Below are 24,637 nucleotides of genomic sequence, written 5' to 3' on the forward strand. Positions count from 1 at the left end.
CCAGTGTGTGGTTGCCTCTCATATGCCTCCCACTGAAGACCTGGCCCACAACCCAGGCACGTGCCCTGACCAGGCATCAAACTGGTGACCCTTTGGTTTGCAGGCCAGCGCTCAATCCACTGAGCCACACCAGCCAAGGTGATATCCCAGTTTTTTAAAATGAGCAAGACTTCACTAAAGAATATATACAGATGGCAAGTAAGCACATGAAAAATATTGAACACAACTAATGAATGAAATACAGATTAGAATCGTGATGATATACCATTGTACACTAACTGAAATGGCTGAACTGAAAAAAAATGTAGAGGAACTTGTATTCATACAGGTGGTAGGGATATAAAACTTTGTAAAACAATTGGGTAGTTCCTTTAGAAAGTAAATATCGTCTGTCGTACCACCCAGCCATTTTACTCCTGGGTGTTTACCCAAGATAAATATGCTTCATATGTCCACACATAAAGTTATACACAAGTTTTCATAGCAGCTTTATTTGTAATGACCCCAGGTTGGCAACAACCCACATTTTAATTAACTGGTAAATGAATAAATTGTGTTACAGCCATACAGTGAATACCACTCAGGAATGGAGAGGAATGTGCTATTGGCACATGCAACAAAGTAGATGAATCTGAAAATGATTATACTGAGTGAAAAACAGACAAAAAGACAGTATGTGTTCCCATTTATATAAGATACTAGAAAATGCAGACTAATCTGTAGTGGCCAATAGCAGATCATTAGTTGCCTGGGGTCCGGGGGGAGGAAATGATGTATGGAGTATGAAGAAACATTAGGGATGGCTTCACAGGCATACGTATATTAAATTCATTAGACTTCCTATCAAATGTATAGTTTCTTTTATGTCACTTATACTGTAAAGAAAGTTAGGTAGTAGATAACATTATAGTGTATAGATATCATTTTAGAAAGTATTGTTTTAATAGAAATCTAATTTTGCTGTTAAGAGAAAATACTTAAGCAGTACTTTTATTGTAACAGGCTAACTTTTGATTACTTTGTATATATGTATTATTTTGGCTTTTACTCAAGAGTTTTCTTGCTTTTACTTTCCTCATTTAAATCACGTCACTAAACCATTTAAAAGTAAGGCTGTTGGAAGGAAGTTGTAATCTTTGTAATATGGAAGTATTCATACTATCATTTGATGGTGGTGTGTGACATAATAGAATGTTTGGAGAAGGAAGAGAATTTTCATATCTTTATCTCCAATGTTTTCCTTGTGTCCGCAACATAGTGGGTGGCAACCTACTAGTGACTTCAGTCTGGTTGCTGCCCATGTAGAGTTTATAGTCCAGATGTCAAAAGGAAAAGCAAGGTATAGTATATACAAGAGGTGTTTCTAATGACTGTGGATGGGTAGCCTTATAATTAGGGGTATCGTAGCTGTGAGAAGGCACTTTAAAGGCAGAAACTAGAAGAAAGGAAAAGAGAATGTATGACGGGCAAAGAGTGAATGGGAGTGAACAGAAATGAATGAGGAGATTATTATTAGATGAGGTGAATTGGGGTAGACATGGAAACAGGGAATAAGCAATTTTTGAATTAGATGCATTAAGCACTAGGGAGCCAGTGAAGAGATTGGAGAAGGGTGCTGACATAGTCACAGTGACAGATAACACAGACTTTTCTTACTATGGCATTTTAAGTTGGTTATATAAGAAATGGGAAGCACAATCTACAAAGATGAAAGTTTTTAATGTTTTAAAGGATTATTACACAAACCTTACACCAAAGAAGGAATATAGTAAGAGAATTATTTAAGAAAGAAAGATTGAAGTAATGAAAGCAATATAAACAGAGTTAATGGAGATGAAAAGTCAAAGACAACAGTATCATTTCATGCCTGGAAAACTGAGGAAATGACCAAAGGAGAGTGAGAACAGAAACGTCATGAGTAGTAAAGTATTGCTTCCTTTTCTTTAACAATCCCTCAAATGTCCAAGTTCTTAACCCTCTGCCAAGATAGTATTTCAAGTTGCAAACATATTAGATACTAGTAGTGGAAAACTAGGAATAACTTTAAATATCTCCCAAATAAGAGATTGTTTAAATAAAAATATGCCATACGTATAAAATGGGATGACGAGTAGTTAAGAGAAAAGTATTTTCTTGAGGACTTTGTGTAATTTAAAGCTGATTTTCTCTTAAGAATGATAATTAGATAAAGGGTCAAGAGCACATCCCCCCTCTTTTTATTAATTAATTATCCTCACCCAGGGACATTTTTTCATTCCATTTAGAGAGAGGAAGGGAGAGAAAGAAATGTTGAGGGGGTGCCCAGAGTGGGGATTGAACCTGCAACCTAGGCATGTGCCGTGACCAGGAATCAAACCCTGCAAACTTTGGGTAATGACAACACTACAACCAACTAAGCCACGCTGGCCAGGGTCATTCCCCTCCACCCCTGCCTTCTTAATTCCTACTAGAGCATGGGCTCTAGGAGTTGGTGGGCGGGGGGATAGACTTCTGTTTATTTTGTTGAGTGGTCTGTCCCCACATCCAGGCAGGAGCTTGGCCCACAGGAGGCTATCGGGTTATAATTGGATAAATTATCCTTGCCTCCTTATGCTTTAATATTTGCAAACTTAGTTTGCCTGCTTTTTATGTTCTCATCTTACCACTAATATTTTATCGCCTGCCTATGTAAAGTAGCAGCATGGCGTATATTTACTGCTCCCTTTATAGTACTTTATATATCAAACTTTCAAACATTTCAGATTTTTAGGAGTCTATTTTGAACACTTGTTTCACTGAATGAATGCTTAGATGGCATTTAATAAATCATGAAATATCTCTAAAGTCTAACTACTGTGAAGGTTACAAAACAGTCATCAGAATCACTTGCAGAAGTTTCAATCACAGAAACAGCAGTGACTGATCATAAAAATAATCGAAAAGCTTATCCAGTAGGCAAACTTCAAAGTTAGGAAATTCCTTCTGAATTTTGGAAAGTTGAAACATTGGTATTACTTAATGTTAGGTGGGTGAGACTGTAACATCTTTGTTTTGTTTATATTATTCCTAATTTGTGTAATTTAGATTTGTATAAAATACAACCAATTTTTACTGTGCACTCAGTAAAAATAATATTGTAAAAGACTGCAAAATGACATGAGAAAATGGTCTGCAATTTAGTAAATGAAAACCAAATTATAATGAATAGTGGGTATGACTGTATTCTGAGGAGAAACAAAATGAGTAATATAGAATTATATTCACCAAGGTATTAATTACTTACAGAAAAAGAGTGGGTAGTTTTTTCCTTTGCATTTTTCCTAATTTGACAAAAGTTCTCCAGTAAATCAATTGTCAGAAAAAATAATTGTTACAAAATGTTTTGGTCTGGATGGAATCACTCTCCCAGCTCTTCCTAAAGTGTGAAGTTGGATGTTTTACTTAACCCTTTTGTGCCTCAGTCACCTGATCTGTCAGGTGAATTAAATGAAATTGTAAATAACTATGTTGATGGAGAATTAAAAATTGTTGCATTTGTTCAATAGACTATAATACAGCAGAGAAAATTAAGAAATTAGACCTACATACATTATGTAGATGAATCTGAAAAACAATATTGACTAAAATTAACAAGTTATAGAACAATAGCTGCACCTGAATTTTTTTAAACATGCAAAAAATCACTTCTGTTTATGGCTGTAAACATAAGTGTAAATGTAAAAGCACCATGAGAATGAATGAGATCAGGAAGACAGGCACACAGGAGGCAGTTCAACTGTGTAAGTACTTACTACTTAACAGAAAAATCAATAAAGTTGTCAAAATAATACGTGTCACGGCTAGATGGAAGTGCATGGCTAGTATTTTATTCTCCACCCTATTCTATGTGCATATAATATTTTATAATAATAAAGTTTTAAATTTTTACAACAAAACATACTTGAAGGAGACTGTTACGGTCCCCCACTACCTTACTAATACAACTCCAATATAAAAATGAGTATATCACACTTTTGTTATAGATTTCTAGCTTACAGCTTTGTTTCTCTTTCTTCTTTTATATTAACACTTTTTTCTTATTACTGGAAATTAAACCAACTTGGATTAATAGTCTAATTAATTTTTTTAGTGCTTTAGATTTTATTAAATAATTTCCTTTAGCTCCTGAGAATTGTATGACTTATTTTTTAAGCACATTCATAGAAAATCGGTCTGGCCAAATGATGAGGAAACTAGCATAGTTCTGCTCTCTCAAATTATTACTTTGAGTAAAATGGTTCCTCCTTTGGGAATCCACAATATTTGGAGGCAAGGTATTGGGCTGGATGTTTCCATTAGATTTCTCTTAGTTTTAGCATTGTAAGACTGTAATTCACAATATTCTGTTGGATTGTTAGTTCTTTGAAACTAAGCATTGTGTTCTGAACACTTTGACCCTCATAATACCCAGCATAACACAATTGACTATTGCGTGTTAAAAATCAACTGAAAGAATGGTCAATACAACTGTGAGTCTCTTGGTATGTTTTCTATAGATGCCTTTATTTGTCCTGTGTTAGTGAATAACATGGCTCTTTCCTGTGTTTAGTGATTTAGAATCTAGAAGAGAAGTAAAAAAGGAAGAAGGTGAAGCTTTTGCACGAGAACATGGACTTATCTTCATGGAAACTTCTGCTAAGACAGCTTCAAATGTAGAAGAGGTAAGTGAGAGACCTTTTAGATGTTTTTCATCTTTTTACTTAGTAGAATTGTTTTGTATACTTTAATATACATTTGGTGGGATATCTTCCGTAAGCCTTTTAATTACTGGTGATCTTTGAATATCGTAAAGTAGGAAAAATTCTTTCTTTTGAAATGCCTTGTAACATTGATCTTATATCAGACTCTAACACCTCTTTATATACACTTTCAAAAATTTTTTTTGTATGAGAGGGATAGAAAGGATGATGTTTGGAAGTATTTCCAGACACTGAACACTTGTAGCTTATTTATAGCCATTTCTGATTAAATAGGTAAATTATTACATTATTACCATGTAATATTATACAGAATGTGGAAATTCTGCCATCTTTAATAGATAAAATCTGCAGTATCTCTATTCCATTAATCAACATGAACTGTTGAAAATTCTGAAAACATTGTGTTCTTTACTGTACGTGTTTGAATATGGCATTAACATATGGTACATAGGTGAGTAGAAAGTTAATCCTCTATAAGGTAGATATATTGCTAGACTCTATTTATTTAAAGAAAAAACAAAACAGAAATGAGGCTGAAAAATTATTAGCTTGCCCAGAATAATCTTATAGTTCCACCTTTCTCGATAAGAATCTTAAGACAATGGCAGGCAGGGATTCTAGAACACAAATGATTGAAGAATCTCGTTATTCTAAGGATAGCACAATGCCTGTGACATAGTAAACAGTGAGTAAATATTTATTAAGAATGGTGCTTGGTCTTCTAAGTAACCCTTGAACCCAGAAATTGACTATAGTAGTTGAACAACAGCGTTGGTATTCACTGAAGAATTCTTTCTAAGGTAAGATATTATACTTACCTGTACTTGATGAGTTGCTCTGTGGTTGTCTTTAGTGCATTTCTTATAGGCACCAACTAATGCTTTACTGTTATTGCCAGTAATTTCCATGTGATAACGGACAAGAGCAGTGTTTCACTTCACACAGCAAACCCAGAGAGCAAACTATTCCATCTGTTTTTCACCTTACAATATACATGTAAACCTGCCTGCTTCAGAGAGGGACTCGTTTATTACAGGTGTTGTATTTGAATCCATATGGGCCAACATGTAGGGTTTCAAGGCATCTGAAACATATTAGTGATTATTAACAGTGGAGTTTTTTTGTTGATTTTGTGAACCGTACAGACAGAATTGTGTGTCTTTTGATGAAGTACCATACTATGAAGTCAGATAACAAGGCGTCAAGTCAACTATTGGAAAGTAATCCTCGACTTCTGGTTCTGTCTCTGATGCCTTTGTCTTCATTTTTCTTACTCTTAACCAGTAACTGTAGCTGTGTATATGCAAGTAACATTTCTGTTGTCATTTAAATGAAATACAGGTACCTCCACTTTTAAAAGTTTGCTTTTACTGTACTAGTGTAGGTTTTTGGTAAAAGTAAAGTGGTGTAAGGCGAACTTTCAGAAAGCAGAGGTGAATACCCTTCGCTTTATGCCATTTCAGCTTAGGAAAAAATTATAGGAACACCTTACTTTCATATAGTGGTGGCAACCTGGTTATTCTATTAATGTTTTGGCAGCATGTATTACAAACCTTCTGTATCTGTGGTTAAAAATGAAAATAATTGCTTGAATTAAATTGCTTAAATCTAGGCAGGAATTCTCCATATTCATGAGAGGATAGCATTTTATTTAATCATGTAAATTACTTTGCCTCAGAAGCCGAGGATTTAAGAAATAATTTTTTAAATTTTTAAAGGATTCATAGACAAGCATTACATAATGTAATCATTCATGAGATTTTACCTAAAAGCTAAAAATATTTCATGATAAAATATTTTAAGACGGTAGACCACCATTCTGTAATCTAAAAAGGGTGAGAGCAAACCTGAATCTCTTTACATAACTTAGGAACTTAGTGAACATGAAAATAATAATCAAAGACTTCTGCTTCTGAGAAGATGGACTAGACTTACTTTCACCTATTCCTGCTAAGTCCAAAACTCTGATCATAATACATAAAACAATTACAAGAAGACTCCAAATGATGGAAGGAAGAAAGGTGACCAGCTAGAGACCTTGGGACCTGATAAAGACACCGCAGTAATTTCCCTTTGGTTTTCTTTTTGCTTCATGTACCTCAGATTGGGTGCTAGAGAAACTGGCAATCTAGAAAGGCTCACAGGTGTGGGGGGCGAAAAAGCTCATTCTGTAGCCAAAGGACTAGGCACGTCACAGCCTAGCAAGACAGAAAGCTTTTGGAAGGTAACTGTTCTACTACAGACATCACAGAAAAAAAAAAAATGAGTACTGCTTTCACAATAGGTTGACTGTGATGAGGTTCTCCTACTCTCATTTCCCTGTGGGAACAGTGTCAGAGAAGGCCAGATAAAGCGTAGGTTAAATAAGATCCAGGGTCTTATAAAACAGTATCCAAAGTGTCATGGTTTCAGTAAAGTCACTCTTCATACCTAGAACCAGTAAGATCTCAAACTGAGTGAAAAAATCTATTCAGAAGATGCTAACAGCAAGATGTGAGATGTTAGAATTATCTCACAAGGATTTTTTTTTAGACAACCATTATAAAAATGCATCAACAAATAATTAGGAACATGCTTGAAATACATGAAAAATGGTCTCAGCAAAAGAAATACAAGGTCAAAAGAAGAACCAGATAGTGATTTAAGAACTGAAAAATATAACTGAAATTAAAAAAAAGAAAACCCAGTGGATGGATGAGATCAGCAGAATGAAGAGGACAGAGGAAAAAAATAGTGAACTGGGTGATGGAACAATGGAACCTACTCAGTGTACATTATAGGGAGAAAACAGATGGAAAAAATGAACAGTACCTCAGAGACCTGTGGGACAGTAGTGAAAGCTCTCACATTGTGTTATCAGAATTTTAGAAAAAGAAAGATGACCCTGAGAAAGAACTCAAAGTAATAATGACTGAAAACTTCCCAAATGTGGTGGAAGATATAAACCTGTAGACTCAAAAAGCTAAGGCAAATCCAAGACATGCTTTTGTTCAGAGTCAAATCTCTGAAAGCTAGAGACAAAGTAAATATCTTGAAACAACACTTTACCACATTGAACGATGGCAAATTTGTCATTAAAAGACACGTAGGCAAGAAGGAAATAGCACAATATTTTTTAAGAGCTCAAAGAAAAGAACTTCAAGCCCAGAATGCTAGAACCAGCAAAAATACCTTTCAGGAATAAAAGAAAATCAAGATGTCCTCAGATTAAAAAAAAAAAATACCCAAAGAATTTACCAATAGCAGATCTGTGGCTAAAGGAAGTCACACCAGCAGTCAAACAATAAAATAAAGAATCTTGGATGAAGGAACACTAGTAACCAAAAGGATGGATAATTATGATAAACTTTTTCTTAAAACCTTTGAGTCTAATAAATTATGTTTGACAATTTAAGCAAAACTATAATGTCTGATGTGGTTTTCAGTGTACATTTAGGAAATACCATAAGCCAAACAGAACTGAAAGATATGTGAAGCTAAAAAACAAGGGAACCAGTGGAATTAAACTAAGAAATCAGGCAGTGTCCAACCATGGTTATGAATTTATCTATTCCTTCTTCAGTTCTGTTGGTTCCAGTTATCAATAACAGATAATTGGAAAAATCCAGAGAGTTGGACTAGACGGTACACTACTAAATAATATGTGTGTCAAAGGAGAAGTCTCAAAGAAAATTTTAAAATACATTGAACTAATGTAAATGAAAATACAACATATCAAAATTTATGGGAAACAGATAATGCAGAGGGAAATTTATAGCATTAAATGCATACATTAGAAAGAGGAAAAGTCTCAAATCAATATCTAAGCTCTTATGTCAAAACTCAAAGCAAGGCCCTGGCCAGGTAGCTCAGCTGTGGGTTCAATTTCTGGTCAGGGCACATCTAAGGAGCAACCAATCAATGCTTACATGGGTAGAACAACAAATTAATGTTTCTCTCCTCTTAAATCAATTCATTTTTTAAAAAATTTTAAAAAGAAACCCTGGCCAGGGCACTCAGTTAGCTGGGGCATTGGTCCTACACACTAAAAGTTTGCAGGTTCGATTCTTTGTTGGGGTGCTTATGGAAGGCAACCCTGTGATCAGTGTTTCTCTTTCTCTCTCACTCCCTTCACCCCTCCCTTCCTCTCTTTCTGAAATCAATAAACATATCCTCAGGTGAGGATTTAAAAACATAACTCAACTACAAGGAAGGAAATAATAAAAGAGCAGAAATTGGTGAAATTGAAAACAAGAAAACAATAAAATAAACAAGAAAAAGTAGTTTTTAAAAAAAATATATTTTATTGATTATGCCATTACAGTTGTCCCCTTGCCCCCTTCATTCCCCTCTACCCTGCACACCCCCTCCTACCCACATTCCCCCCCTATTTTAGTTCCTGTCCATGTGTCACAAGTTCTTTAGCTTCTAAATTTCCCATATTATTCTCGCCCCCCCCCATCTATTTTCTACCCACCTTCCATGCTACTTTTTCTCTGTACCTTTCCCTCCTCTCTCCTCCTCCTACTCCCCTGTTGCTAACCCTCCATGTGATCTCCATTTCTGTGGTTCTGTGCTCCTGTTCTAGTTTGCTTAGTTTGCTTTTGCTTTAGGTGTGGTTGTTCATAACAGTGAGTTTGATGTCTTTTTACTGTTCATATTTTTTATCTTCTTTTTCTTAGTTAAGTCCCTTTAACATTTTATATAGTAAGGGCTGGATAATGATGAACTCCTTGAACTTGACCTTATCTGAGAAGCACTTTATCTGCCCTTCCATTCTAAATGAAAGCTTTGCTGGATGGAGCAATCTTGATAGTAGGTCCTTGCCTTTCATGACTTGGAATACTTCTGTCCAGCCCCTTCTTGCCTGTAAGGTCTCTTTTGAGAAATCTGCTGACAGTCTGATGGGAACTCCTTTGTAGTTGACTGTCCCCTTATCTCTTGCTGCTTCTAGGATTCTCCTTCATTTTAATCTTGGTAATGTAATTATGATGTGCCTTGGTGTGTTCCTTCTTGGGTCCATCTTCTTTGGGACTCTCTGAGCTTCCTGGACTTCCTAGAAGTCTTATTACCTTTGCCAGATTGGGGAAGTTCTTCTTTATTATTTGTTCAAATAAATTTTCTACTTGTTACTCTTCCTCTTCCCCTTCTGGTACCCCTATAATTTGGATGTTGGAACGTTTAAAGATGTCCTGGAGGTTCCTAAGCCTCTCCTCATTTTTTTGAATTTTTGTTTCTTCCTTCTTTTCTGGTTGGATGTTTGTTTCTTCCTTCTGGTCCACTCCATTGATTTGAGCCCCAGTTTTCTTCCCATCACTATTGGATCCCTGTGCATTTTGCTTCATTTCACTTAGTGTAGCCTTCATTTGTTTATCTAATTTGTGACCAAAATCAACCAGTTCTGTTAGCATCCTGATCACCAGTGTTTTGAACTGTGCATCTGATAGGTTGGCTATCCCTTGATTGCTTGAAAGTATTGGCTCTGGGGCTTTGATTTGTTCTTCTGATTGAGCCATTTTGGTCAGGTTGTGCCTGTTACGTATGAGCGGCAGAGCCTTAGGTGTTCACCAGGGTGGGGCAACCCGGTGTCTAGGTTGTGGTGCTGCATGTGGGGGCAGGGTCAGAGAGGTAACAGTGGCGCTTGTTTCCCTCTCTCTTGGATTTCTCTGCTTCCCACAAGCCGGCATCTTTTCAGTCGGTGCTTTTAGGCTTTATTTTGTGGCGCTGCGGCCCTGGGTTGCACGGTCTGTCTTGCTGTCCATTTTTGCCTAGTTTACCTGCATGAGAATGTGTGACCACGGTCAGCCCCAGGCTGCCTGTGCTCCTAGGTCTGGCTGCCACTGCCTTTTCCTGCTGTGATCCCTGTCACCAGCCACCGACTCTACTCCTCTTACCAGTCTGGTTGAATGGTTGTCAGACTTCTGTACAGTTCAGTTTTGTCTTTCTGGTGGTTGTGTTTTTGTTTCAAAATCTTTGTTGTCCTTAATTTTGGTTGTACAAGGAGGCACAGTGTTTCCACCTATGCCTCCATCTTGGCCAGAAGTAGAAGGTAGTTTTTCTAAAGGTCAGTGAAATTGACAAATTTTTGTCAAAACTGACAAAGAAAACAAAGAGAGAAGGCACATATGACCAGTATTAGGAACAAAATCTAGGTATAACTACAGATTTGCAGACATCAGAGGAATAATATGTAGATGTGATACATTAGATGAAATAGACAAAACAACACAAAGCACCACAACTTACCTAGTGTGAAACTGATTTTTTGAGTAGCCCTGTAACTCTGAAGGAAATTGAATTCATAATTTTTAATTTTCCCAAAAAGAAATATCTAGGACCAGATGATTTCACTGGAGAAGTTTACCAAACCTTTAAAGAAAGAATGAATACCATTTCTACGCTATCCTTTCCAGAAAGCAGAAGAGGTGGAACATTTCCATATTTATTTTATGAAGCTAATATTACCCTGAAACCAAAACCAAAGAAAATGCAAAAAAAAAAAAGGGTACAGACTGGCAGCTCTTAATATGAAAACAAAATTTCTCAACAAAATATCAACAAATGGAATTTCAACAACATATGTAATAATATACATGTACATAAAGCATATACATCATGGCCAGATGGAATTTGTTCCAGGCATGCAAGGCTGGTTCAGTATTCAAAAGCCAGGCAGTATTAATCCACCATTTTAATAGGGTAGATAGGAAAAACCACATAATAGCAGTCAACGCAGAAAAAGCATTTGACAAATTCAATGCCCACATGTTTTAAAATTCTCAAAAAACTAAGGAAGAAAGGAATCGAAGAGGTCTTCCTTAGATTGTTGAAAAGCAACTGCAAAAAACCTACAGCTGACATTGTACTTAATGGTGAAAGGCTGGATACTTTATCCCTTAGATCTGAAACAAGGCAAGAATGTCTGCTCTCAACGTTACCTACCGTATTGGTGGAAGTCCTAGCCAATGCAGTCAAGGAAATAAAGGCACACAACTCAGAAAAAAAGAAAGAAAACTGTTTCTGTGTGTATATGACATGATTCTCTATGTAGGATATCCCAAGGAATTTGCATACACACACACTAGAGGTGAAATGTTGAGTTCGGCAAGGTTGCAGGCAAATACAGGGTGGGGCAAAAGTAGGTTTACAGTCATTATATTTTCCTATCAACAACTGTAAACCTACTTTTGCTCTACCACATATATAAAAATATTTCTATATACTAGCAATGAACATCAAAATTTAAAAACAACACCATCTATAGTCACGGGAAAAATACCTATGTATAAATCTATAAATATGCACAGGACATGTATGCTGATAACTACAAAACATTGGTGAGAAATTAAGATTAAATCAGTGGAGAAGAATCACTCTATTTGATTTCAAGTCTTATGTAATTGTAGTCATTGAGAATGTGATACTACTGAAGGGATGAATACATCAGTGGAACAGAATGAAGAATCCATAAGTAGACCCACAGAAATATGCCCAACTGATTTTAACAAACGGTACAAAAGCAATTCATGAAGGATATCTGCTTATACAAATGGTACTCTAGCAATTGAAAATCCATAGAAAACATAAATAAAGAACCTATCACACCTTATACAAAAACTGACTTCTATTTATCTTTTAGAGAAACAAACAAGAAACTAAGTCTTCAGAATCTGGCACTAAGCTTGCTTGTCACTGAAAGCATGATCCATAAAAGGAGATATTGATAAATTAACCTTTAAAGATTTTTGGATTGTCCTGGTGAGATGATAGAAAGGCAGCCTGCAGAGTGAGGGAAAATACTTGCAAAACAAACATCCAGCTAACAACTAGTGTCTAGAATAAAGACCTCCCCAAACTCACAAAGACAGCCAGTCTGCATGGAATGGGAAAGATCTGGTTGTAAGGTGAGTTTTACATTTACCAAAATAACTAAGAGAAGAACTTAAAAAATGGGTTAAACATTAGATGTTTTGCACTTTAATAAACCAACCAGTATTTTTTAAAAACAAAAACTGAGTTAATTCATGGCTCCTATGCATTGTCAGACTTTAAAACACAGTTAAGTCCATGGTTATGTAAAGAATATTTGTACAGTACACTTTTATTCATTTTTTTGCACATCATCTGTATTAAAGCATTTTGGTGGGCTCACAATAAGATTGAAGGAACTGCTATTGAAAGTCAATTTAAATTGTGTCACCATTTTGAAGAGTAAATCCATATATGCACCATCTGGCTTTAGATGTTGTCATTATTTTTACAATTTTGTTTTATTATGTTCCCTGTTTTTTAAGCAAATTACAGAAATATATTACCTATAAATATTTCAATACAGTAATTTATAAAAAATATAACCACAATACCCTTAGTATACCTGACAAACTTTAGTGATGCTAATTCAGTAATATATCATCTGAATAGCACCCTTTTTATTTTATTCAGCAAGTAATGATGGAACACAAGTACTTAGGGCTTTTTTTGGAGGTGGAGATCAGGGGAGACTAACAAAAGATAACTAAGGAAAAGATAAGTCTTTCTCCTCCAGGAAGCGGGAAGAAGGACAACGAAGCCAACCTTTATCAGGCATCTGCATCATGAGAGGCACATAGCACAAGTTCCTCAATGGGAAACTATATAGCTCATAAAATTACAACGTATTATCTTTGGGATTCAAGCAAGAGTTAATCTGCTAGGATGAAATCAAAAGAGGAATCTTGATGAAATATAAGAGATAAATGTTAGTATTACAGGGTTCATAGATTCTTGATTACTTGATGATTTAGATTTGGGGTTGAAGAATATAGGAATTAATTTTATGGAAATTTGTTCTAAGTGCTATGCCTTATGTGTTTGCTTTCTAAGGACTTGTATTTGCCTAATTATGCCATCCTCCATGAGGGAGGCAGTTTGCACAGTGGGTAGAAACTTGGGCTGTGTGCTCAGACAGGAATTTATCCTCAGCTTACTGCTTGAACTTGGAGGACGACCCTCCTGTTGGAGAGCTGGTCATGTGAGGAGTTTCAAAGAGTAAGGAAGGTATCCTAATGACTCATCTTAGTCACCTAGTGAGAGAGGTGTAGACAGCTTGCTCTGTAGACAGCTCATAGAAAGTCGTTATCCTCATTCTATATAGTCTATTGAGAATTATCAGTCTGTAGCCAATCCTTGCCTCTTGTGTGCAGAAAAGAAGTTGGCCAACCCCTGTAGTTAAAAAACAAAACAAAAGACAAGAAACAGAAAAGAAACCCTCTTAAAATGCCATGTTTAAATGTAAATTATTTTAAAAAATAATTATGTTAAAAGATAAAATGCTTTAATACAAATGTCAGTGTCCTGATTGTGGACCATTTGACTAAGGGTTCTTATTAGAAATTTAGAAGTACATGATTATTCATTACGGATAAACATAACTGGTACATTGATGATCCCTTTCTGTTTAGAACTAGACCCATTTCTTTTTGCTCTTGTGCTGTAGTCTGTTTTTATATTGTAACCAAGATCTAGTTACTGCAATTAGTATAATGCAATTAGAGACCATAAAGTTTAACTCGTGTTTCCCTCTAAGAGATTGGATAATTTGCAGCATGCAGAACAGGTTTTTTTTCCCAGTATTAGTTCAGTTGTTGCTGAAAATAGGTTTACTTTTAATCTGTACATCTACTGATACACTCACCTTTTTGATTTAATCCAGGAAGGCTCTGTCGATGTGGAGAAGGGCCAGGGATGGTGTTAGAGAAAAGTATACAGGATAGCTTCCACAACAAAGAGTGATCTGACCCAAAACGTCAGTAGTATCAAGATTGAAAAACATCGAGCTATATATAGCATACAGTTCAAATCAATGAAGTGAGGCACTAACAACCTAGCACAGTACATGAATCCTCTTTACTCATTTAGTTGTAAATGGGATGGAATATAATTTTGATCTTTAAAATTTAAAGTGCTTCATTTCACTGACAACCTGGGGAAGAGAGTGAAGACTGCAACATACTGTTATGATGTGACATCCTTTCTATTTTATGGGCTTTCTCTGACTTGTGAATTCTGCAGTGAGTATCCTCAGCTGTTTCGGTCTCTTCCTGATAATGTTGGCACCTGGATACAAGTTCATTAAATTCCTACTAACTTCTCCATTTCACTTCAGGCTACCATCATACCATCATTCAGCACTGCCCTGGTTAGAATGTCTTGAACTTGATATTTTCCTTTAACTGTAGCCTCTGAATTTATGATGCTGATCTTTTTTCCCCCATTTCTCACCTGAGGATATTTTTTAGTTGATTTTTAAAAAGAGAGAAAGCGGGTGGAGAGAGAGAGGGAGGAGCATTGATCAGTTGCCTCCTGTATGCGCCCTGACTGAGAATCAAACCCGCAGCCCTTTTGGTGTATGGGATGATGCTCCACCCAACCGTGCCACCTGGCCAGGGCTGATTTGTAACAGGGATCTTAAATTAAAAATGGCACCCCAAACTCAACTTCCAAATTATTTTTTAAAAATATTCCTGAAAAGTATAAAAAAAAGATAGCCTAGTCTTCTTAAACTACATATTACAGTAGTAGGGATTTCTGAGACTAAATCTATGTAGTAGATAGGTATAGATTTATGTTTATAAAATCATATAACATTAACACCTGTGCAATATACACAGACATTATGTACATACATAGAACTCTATGCACATAAAACCTCTGTGTTATCAAACTTATATGGTACATGAATGTTATGTTTTGTTTTGTTTTTATTTATTTCTTTTTAGGTAGGGGAAGGGAGGGAGAAAGAGAGGAGAAAGACATCAGTGTGTGGTTGCCTCTCAAGCACCCTTTCTGGGGACCTGGCCCATAGCCCAGGCAAGTGGTCTGACTGGGAGTCAAACCAGCGACCCTTTTGTTCTCAGCCCAGCGATAAATCCACAGAGCCACATCACCCAGGGCCATAAGTGTTATGTTTAAGTTTATTTGTTTTCAAACTGTAAGTTATAATTTTCAAATTACATGTTATAATAAGGGAATTCATTTTTTCTATGAAGTGGATTTTAATCATTTTTATATAACTTGAGATGGCTCCACATTTGCTATTATCATTCATTCTTTTTGTAACTCACTAAGGAAATATATCCATAAATGTGATTGTAGAAGCACACCCTAGAGTTCATCTTCTAAATGTCAATGAAATTAAAAAGCCAATTTCAACCAAAATATTCTTGTCTATATGGTATTTTTATACTAATACAAGATCAGAACTCATCCCTTACAATTTCAATACCCACTACTACTGATTTTTAAACATAATATTTGGATGATGTACACATAGTGCGCAGCATGTGAGGGGGGACCCTGTGTTTAGTTCCCTATCATTTATTCAAGTTATATTTATGCTGAATGTGCAGAGCATTTATAGTGTCACTACATTTTATATTAGGAACATGAGGTTCAGGCTTTTTCTAGTTGCCAAAAAATTATTTTGACCTCTATTTTACTAAAGATTTTGCTGATAAGTAAATAAGAATCAACTGTGTGACCAGCAGTAATTTAAAAAAATTTTATTGATTTTTAGAGAGAGGAAGGTAGAGGAGGCAGATATTAGTTATTCCACTTATTTTTACATTCATTGGTTGATTCTTGTATGTGCCCTAACTGGGATTGAACCCACAGCCGTGGTGTATTATTGGGATGATACTAACCAACTAAGCTCCCCAGCCAGAGCTTACTTTTTATTAATTTTGACTTTTCATTTTCAAGTACAAGTTGAAGGTCACTAAGGATGCCAAGCTATCATGGCTGCCTGATAACTGCCCAGGCTCCCCATCAGGTTCATAGCTCCTCAGCTGCTAACCTCTGGCAGTTCATTCCAGAACCACAGCTTCGTGTAGTCCTACTCTGCAGGGTCCAGGAAGATCTGTCCTGTGCTGCCCTGGGACAGGCTGAGGAGTTGCTACAAAGGTCACGAGGAGCTCCTTCTCCTGTCACTGCAATCCAGTGATCTGTATTGCACACGTGTGGCATCAGCATTTAGAAGAGTGTCTCATAAGTGGAAAATTTCTTTCAGAAGTATTTTCAGGTGGTGGAAAATGTCAAGTACCTGAAATAATAATGCTGTTGTGTATCTGGCGTGTTGTCGAAGAAGTTCTTTTACATAAGTTATCCTCATTTTCCCTAGTGCATTTAAACCCAGGGGTTTCAGTTCCCCACCCATTCCTCTTTCTGTTGTGCTACACAGTGGAGAATAGCAATACTGAAGGTTAGTCTCTGCTTTGAGGAGCATTAAATAAAATCACTTCTGTGTAGTCAGATGAGTTTGGGAGGAGTTGGACAATGTCCCCTCCCTTTTTAAAAACACAGTTTACAACAGTGTTGTTGAGAACCCACTGTTAAGAAACTTGTTGACATTTACGTAACCCAGAGGTTTCCAAGTGTGATTTAGGCGTTTCCCCAAAAATGGAATTAGGGGTGGGGAACACATAACACCTGTGGGGTTGGTGATTCTTCTGTTTTACTTCCTCTCTTCGTGGTGGCATACAGGTTTTGCAGTGGAAGGTGTGGAAATTATTTTGTTTTTAAGCTCAGAATGTATCATAAATTTTTTTTCAAAAAGTTGTTTTTAGAGCAGTCCTTCTCAAACATAAATGTGCATTCCATTCACCTAGGAATTCTGTTAAAATGCAGAGTAGGATTCAGTAGGCCTGAGGTGTGGCCTGAGGCTTTGATGGGAACCAACTCTCAAGTGACATTGCTGCTGCTGCTCCTGCGTTCCCTCTGAGGAGTGTAGCACTGTGAAGAACCTGGCAGAGTCCTTTCCCATCTTCTCAGAGACGCTATTTCCTCAAACCTTCTCATGATCTTCACCCTCTTTTTTCCTACCGATTCTTGGCTCTCAGCATGTAATTACATGATCATGTTCAGCTATCTTAACAATGAAAATCTGTTGTTCCCAGTTATGGATATGACCTCTTCTAGCTTGTAGTAAGCTCTATATCCATTTCCTCATTCTTTTTCTCACCTTGATGACTTCCTCTATCATGGCCAGGGTTGTGCTGCACCTCCCAATTGCCACACCTAGTAAATGCTTTTCTATTCTTACCTTAAACAATCCCATGGGGATATTTGACACTTTGGACTACTGTTTGATAAACTTCCTTTTTCCTTAGCTCCATGATACCATTTTCTCCTCTTTTCTCGTGCCTCTCTAGCCTTCCCAGAACCCTTTTCCAGCTCTTTCTTTCGTGTTGAAGTGTCACCTAAGTTCATGACTTCAGATACCTGTGTTAGGTGGTGTGTTCAGCTCCACATTGACCATTGCTACCTGGACGTATGTGCAGGAGTGGTCCTTGAACCCTCCCAGTTTACCACATGCAGATTGAACTGACAGCCCCTCTCAGGTCTGCAAATCTTCAGTATCCTACATTCTAGGGCATTCCCTTTCTCTGACCCCTTTACAGTCATGTATTCAGTCAACACATACCACTTTCCACTTGTGTCTTATTGTTTCTACCTGTTAAATATCTCTCCAAATCGTCCTTCCTCTTCCACAGTTGCCTTCTAGTTGGACTCCCTGTTTTTATTTTTCCTATCCTCTACACTGTCGCCTGTGGGTTCTTTCTAAAAATGAAAATTGAATGTCACGCTCATTTTATTAAATCATGTTGTGTTTCTCCACAGCTTCAGAATCAGACTCCTGTGCTTAGAATACAAATCTCTATCTGCCAACTCCCCATAGCATGCTCTCTATATTAAGCTAAGAGCCATGTACCTTCCACAGAAAGTGTTCTGCGGACTTGAAATCTTCTCCCTTCGTCCTCGGTCCTTCAAGCATAGTCGGGTCTGATGCCTCCTCTTGGAATGACATGTGGCACACTCCCCTGCCTGCCTCCACCACCACCCACCACCCACCACCCACCACAAACACAAGTGCACACAATCAGAATTTATATGTTCTGTTCCCTCTGTTCATTCCTGTGTTATCCTAGGCATGAATTTATCTTAGCGTTCAGTGACATTTGTTTTTTGGGTTGGTTCAGCATAGGGGCAGAATTCCGTGAAAGCAGAATCTTTTTATCTCTGTATCCCCAACACTAGCACAGGTTTCCCCCACATAGTAAATAAATGTTTGGATGATTCATGTATTGAATTAGTTTTGTTTCTCTTCCATCAGTCTTCAGTCAGGTCATACTTTGGTGCTACTTGTTAACATGTAGGTGGAATTTTGTCCTAAACCTTTGCCCTAAGCTTTCTAAAAACCTATGAAATTTTGGGGCACCCCAAAATTGGCTCCTCCTGTGATCAGAGCTTCCTCCAGAAGTTGTCTGGGGTCTTCATGCGTTGGAAGGTGTTTTAGACCTGAGGTTAGATAACTGCAGCAAAAAATTAGACACCCAACCTTTACTTCTGCACTACGTTACCTGTTTTCTCTGTGTCTTTTTCCTCTAAATGAACATTTTATTTCTTTGAATTTGTACATTGCCAAAACTTAAAATATTGTATTTCCTCTGGGACCTAAAGGTAATTGTGGTGTGAATAATGGTTAAATTTGCCGTTTCCCAAACATTGTTACTTTGTCAAATATTCTTCATGACTTCTTAGCCATTCGATGGATTATTTTTTCATATATTCATCAATTTTACTTAAGATTAGAAATTTATGTGAAACTAGAAAAATATATAAACATCAAAAATTGAGGCAAAGGTTGTAGTAATTAAAAATATCTAAAAACTATTGGAAAATCAGGGATGGAAATTTCTGGCTTAGCTGTTAAAAATACTAAGGATAGAGCCAAGATGAAAATCCAGCCAGCTAATCCGAAAACAGATTGCGGAAACCTGCCAAGTCATCTGAACTGACATCAGGTGAATTTCTGTGTCTGAGAAAAACAACGTGACTTGATAAGACTTTAGTAGCTAAAAAGACCAATTTCAAGGTGCCTTGCCAAGACTTGAGTCCTGTCCCAGTACTTGAAAATCTGCAGACTTTTAATTTGCATTGAGAACACATCTCATTTGTCTTGGGCTGTGTTGTCAGGGTCAAGAGTACCACAGGACCTTTCACTGGAAACCTAACCTGACCTGACCAGGCTTGAGGGCAGTGGGAAGATTTTGCTGACTAGTGTCAGCTTCTCCATCTTTATTTAGCCATCACCCTAGGGAACTCTCAGAATAATCCAAAGCAAACTAACGTAGAAAGTTACATTCATCTCCTCTACTTTTAAAGCAGAATAGCTAAACTTTACTGAAAAAAATCATGCTGATATGTGCATATCACACACACACACTCGCACATTTATCTCTAGTCTATATTCATAGGTGCACAATTGTATAGATCACCAACTACCAAGACTTTCCCATGTGTATGTGACATTAGCATTAGAATTAAAATGAACTCTTCATTCCATCCTTGGAACTTGATTTTCTCCTTTTTTATTTATCTCAGTTCACAGCCTACCCTTCCATCTCAGTCATTTAAGCCAAAAGTAGAGCCCTTTAAACACCTCACCATTCTTACCCTACTTAGTAAGTCCTGCTAATTTCTCCAAAGTAGATACCGAGTTTGATCTTTGCTTTCCGTACTTGTTGCCAACTGCTTTAATTTGTCAGGCCTTTTATGTCTTGCCTGGATTATTATTCTAGACCCTTTACTGGTCTCTTGCCAGCTTCATTCCCTCATAATTCATCCTATAAAACCAGCCTCTAATTTTGTCCCCCACCCGCTTCCTACTTTTTCAGACACCTTTTCCTTGATGTCTAGGGAGCCACCTCTCTGACCTCATTCCACATGTCTGTCTGTCCCCACTTCCAGCATAACTGAGCTTAAAGTCTGCCTCTCTGTCTAAAATGCTCTTTTTGACCCTTAATGTTCCAAATAAATGAGTGGGAGCTAAATTATTTTTCAGGCCTTTGTTCCTGGGGCATTCTAGAGTTTTTTACCCTCAAGTAGTCTTGCCATGTTATCCCTCTAAACAACTATTGTGGAATTTTTTATGCTGTCTTTTCATTGTTGGATTTACATCTATCCTATATCATATCTTTGAGGTTAACATCCATTCTGTACCATATCTTCTGGATATACATCTATCCTGTACCGTGTCTTTGAGGTTAAAGATATTTATATTTACCTGAGTATACATGGTACCTGTTACAAATCACATACTCAGCAAATGCTTGTTGAATGAAAGAACTAAATTGCTAAGGAAGTAAACATATCTGTGTGTTATCTCTGACCAAAAATAGGAATAGGAGATTCTTGAATACTATTATCTCTCAAACCTGCCTAAATCTAATTTTTCTGGCTCTTTCCCCCATTTATTTCCCTTGTAAAATTGATCGAGATTTGCTTAGGCCACCTCTTTTCCTTCTTAATAAGCATTTACTGGTGATGTTAATTTTTGTAAAGGGAAGGAAGAACACGTAGGGTGAAGATAATCACAGATATTACATACTTCTCAAAATAATCCTAGAAATCCAAAATAATTTCTAACTAGGAGGTTTTTGAAGAGTGTGAGATGTTTTTTTTCTTTTTTTAAACAAGTTTTACTAATTTTTTAAAAATATATTTTATTGATTATGCTATTACAGTTGTCCCATTTCCCCCTTCATTGCCCTCCACCCTGCACACCCCCTCCGACCCACATTCCCTCCCTATTTTAGTTCATGTCCATGTGTCATAAGTTCTTTAGCTTCTACATTTCCCATAGTATTTATTCTTGCCCTCCCCCTATTTTCTACCTACTGTCTATGCTACTTATTCTCTGTACCTTTTCCCCCTCTCTCCTCCTCCCACTCTCCTGTTGCTAACCCTCCCTGTGATCTCCATTTCTGTGGTTCTGTTCCTGTTCTAGTTGTTTGCTTAGTTTGCTTTTGTTTTAGGTGTGGTTGTTCATAACAGTGAGTTTGCTGTCTTTTTACTGTTCATATTTTTTATCTTCTTTTGATAAAAAGAAGGTTTTACCAAACCTTTGCCAGTTTGGGGAAGTTCTCCTTTATTTTTTGTTCAAATAAGTTTTCCACTTGTTACTCTTCCTCTTCCCCTTCTGGTACCCCTATAATTCGGATGTTGGAACGTTTAAAGATGTCCTGGAGGTTCCTAAGCCTCTCTTCATTGTTTTGAATTTTTGTTTCTTCCTTCTTTTCTGGTTGGATGTTTGTTTCTTCCTTCTGGTCCACTCCATTGATTTGAGCCCCAGTTTTCTTCCCATCACTATTGGATCCCTGTGCATTTTGCTTCATTTCACTTAGTGTAGCCTTCATTTGTTTGTCTAATTTGTGACCAAAATCAACCAGTTCTGTTAGCATCCTGATCACCAGTGCTTTGAACTGTGCATCTGGTAGGTTGGCTATCTCTTGGTTGCTTAAAAGTATTGGCTCTGGGGCTTTGATTTGTTCTTCTGATTGAGCTACTTTTGGTTAGGTTGTGCCTGTTACATATGAGGGGTAGAGCCTCAGGTGTTTGCCAGGGCAGGGCAACCCCTGTTGCTGGGTTGTGATGCTGCATGTGGGGGCAGGGGCAGAGAAGGAACAGTGGTCCTTTCTCCATTCTCGGATTTCAGTCTCTCCTGCTGCTTCCCACAAGCAAATTGGGCCCTTCTGGGGCTGATTCCCATGTGGGTGGGCTTTTGTGCATTCTAGGACCCTGTGGGTCTCTCCAACATACTCTCCTGTGTGGCCGGGGGTCTCTTCCGTCACCTCGACCCCCACAAGTTTTTTCAGTCGGTGCTTTTAGGCTTTACTTCCTGTCACCGGGGCCCTGCATTGCATGGTCTGTCTCACTGCCCGTTTTCACCTGGTTTATCTGCGTGCGAATGTGTGACCACAGTCAGCCAGCCATGATGTGCGCCTCACAGGGTCCGCTGTTGCCACCCTGTGCCCGGGGTCTGCCAACTGCCCCACCTGAGTGCCTCGGGTCCACCAGCCACCATTTTTTTCTGCTGTGACCCCTCTCCGCCAGCCCCCGACTCCACCTGTCTTATCGGTTTGGATGAATGGTTGTTGGATTTCCATATAGTTCAGTTTTCTGTCAGTTCTGGGGTCCCTTTTTGTTTCTAAATTTTTGTTGTCCTTACTTTTGATTGTGTAAGGAGGCACAGTGTGTCTACCTATGCCTCCATCTTGTCATAGGTAAGTAAGTTTTATTAATTTTTAAAGCGAGAGAGAAAGATAGGAAGGGAGGAATGAACATCAGTTTGTTGTTCCACATATTTATGCATTTATTGGTTGATTTTTGTATGTGCCCTGAGAATCAAACCCGCAACCTTGGCATATATCAGGATGACATTCTAACTAAATGAGCTATTTAGCCAGGGCTGAAAGTGTGCTTTTCAAATCAGTAGATTTAGCAATGGCCCTCTTTATTTTAATGGAACACAGGAAACTTGGTATGAGACAAAGAAGAGCAGAACAGCTCTGCTCTGGAATTAGGGGTGCCTTGGGAAATGGGGGGGAAGAAGCAAAAAAATGGTTCTTCCTCCGTTGGGCTGTCTCTGCTTTCTACCTCATCCCCAAGAGGTGGCCCTTGTAGGATTTCCATTAAATGTAACTTGAAAGCTACTACGTATATTGGGTGATGTATATATGAGACTTTTCCCACTGAAGCTAAATCAAATAGAATATTTTATTTCATTTGTAAAGATTTTATTTCTTTATTTTAGAGAGAGGGGAAGGGAGGGAGAAAGGGAGAAAAACAATCAATGCATGTGGCTGCCTAGCACCCTAGTGAGGACAACCCAGGCATGTGCCCTTGACTGGGCATCCAACCAGCAACCCTTTGGTTCACAGGCAGACACTCATTCCACTGAGCCACACCAGACAGGGCTAAAATGAGAACAGTTTAAAGTCACAGAAATCGAAAGAATTTTGCATTCAAACTGCCTAGTCTTAAATTCTAGTCTAATGTTCTTTTCCCAAGACTTTCTTATGTTTTTGTATAATGTTTAACTCTGATCTCAATATATTTTGTTCTTCAGTGCTCACTGAACAAAGTATGTGTTGCTGATTTACTTTTTTAATGTTTAGTTTTACTTAATCAAGAATTAATTTTAGCCCTGGCTGGTGTAACTCAGTGGATTGAGCGCGGGCCTGTGAACCACACGATCACGGTTCGATTCCCAGTCAGGGCACATGCCTGGGTTGCAGGCCAATTCCCAGCAGGGGACTCAAGAGAGGCAACCATACATTGATCCTTCTTTCCTTCTCCCCTTCCCTTCCCCTCTAAAGATAAATAAATAAAATCTTTAAAAAAAAAGAATTAATTTTAGCCCTGGCCAGTGTGGCTCAACTTAGCTAAAGAAACATCATGTGAACGGAAAGGTCATGGGTTTGATTCCCTGTCAGGGCGCATGCCTAGGTTGCAGGTTCTGACCCCAGTCAGGGTGCATACTAGAGGCAACTGATCGATGTTTCTCCCTTTCCTTCCTCCCTTCCCTCCTCTCTAAAATCAGTAGGCATGTCCTCAGGTGAGGATTTTTTTAAATTCTCAAAAAATTAATTTTAAGTCACCAAAGAGCATTCGTCACTGTTCCTCTCCTTTAGTCTGCAGTGTTTCAGGGCACATTCACATTTAGCACCTGTACCATCTTCTTTTGTTCCTCACATGTCACCGCACTGAAATATTCACGATGATGGAGCCGAACATGCACCAGTACTGTTGCCATGTAGGCAAGCACTGTTTTCATTGTGTTACATTCATGAATGTGTTACATTCATCTTCCCAAGAATTCTGTGAACTAGGCACTGTTATTATCCTGAGTTCACAGGGGAGTTAAGCAGTGGGTCCAAAGCAACACGTGCAGTAAGAGTGGCACTGGGGTTTGAACCTAGACAGTCTGGCTCCAGAGTGCCATCCTTAACCACTCTGCTAACCTTAGAGGTGTAACTTCATTGCACAAACATTTTCTTGAAAGCAAATGAAAGGAAATTAAAATTCATTTACTTATTTTATACACATTTTTACTTTTTCTT

The 24,637-nt window shown here is 37.7% G+C and overlaps 1 protein-coding gene across 1 annotated transcript in view; it reads left to right on the forward strand.

Moving 5' to 3' along the window:
• Window positions 1-24,637, forward strand: part of RAB2A (RAB2A, member RAS oncogene family) — a 90,388-nt gene that overhangs the window by 57,608 nt on the left and 8,143 nt on the right. The window contains exon 6 of the mRNA XM_037058606.1: window positions 4,568-4,679. Coding sequence (XP_036914501.1) covers window positions 4,568-4,679 — 112 coding nt within the window. The remainder of the gene's footprint in view (window positions 1-4,567; window positions 4,680-24,637) is intronic.

The sequence above is a fragment of the Sturnira hondurensis genome, unplaced genomic scaffold (assembly GCF_014824575.4).
Source record: "Sturnira hondurensis isolate 20B ecotype Veracruz unplaced genomic scaffold, ASM1482457v3 Scaffold0010128, whole genome shotgun sequence".
Lineage (NCBI taxonomy): Eukaryota > Metazoa > Chordata > Mammalia > Chiroptera > Phyllostomidae > Sturnira > Sturnira hondurensis.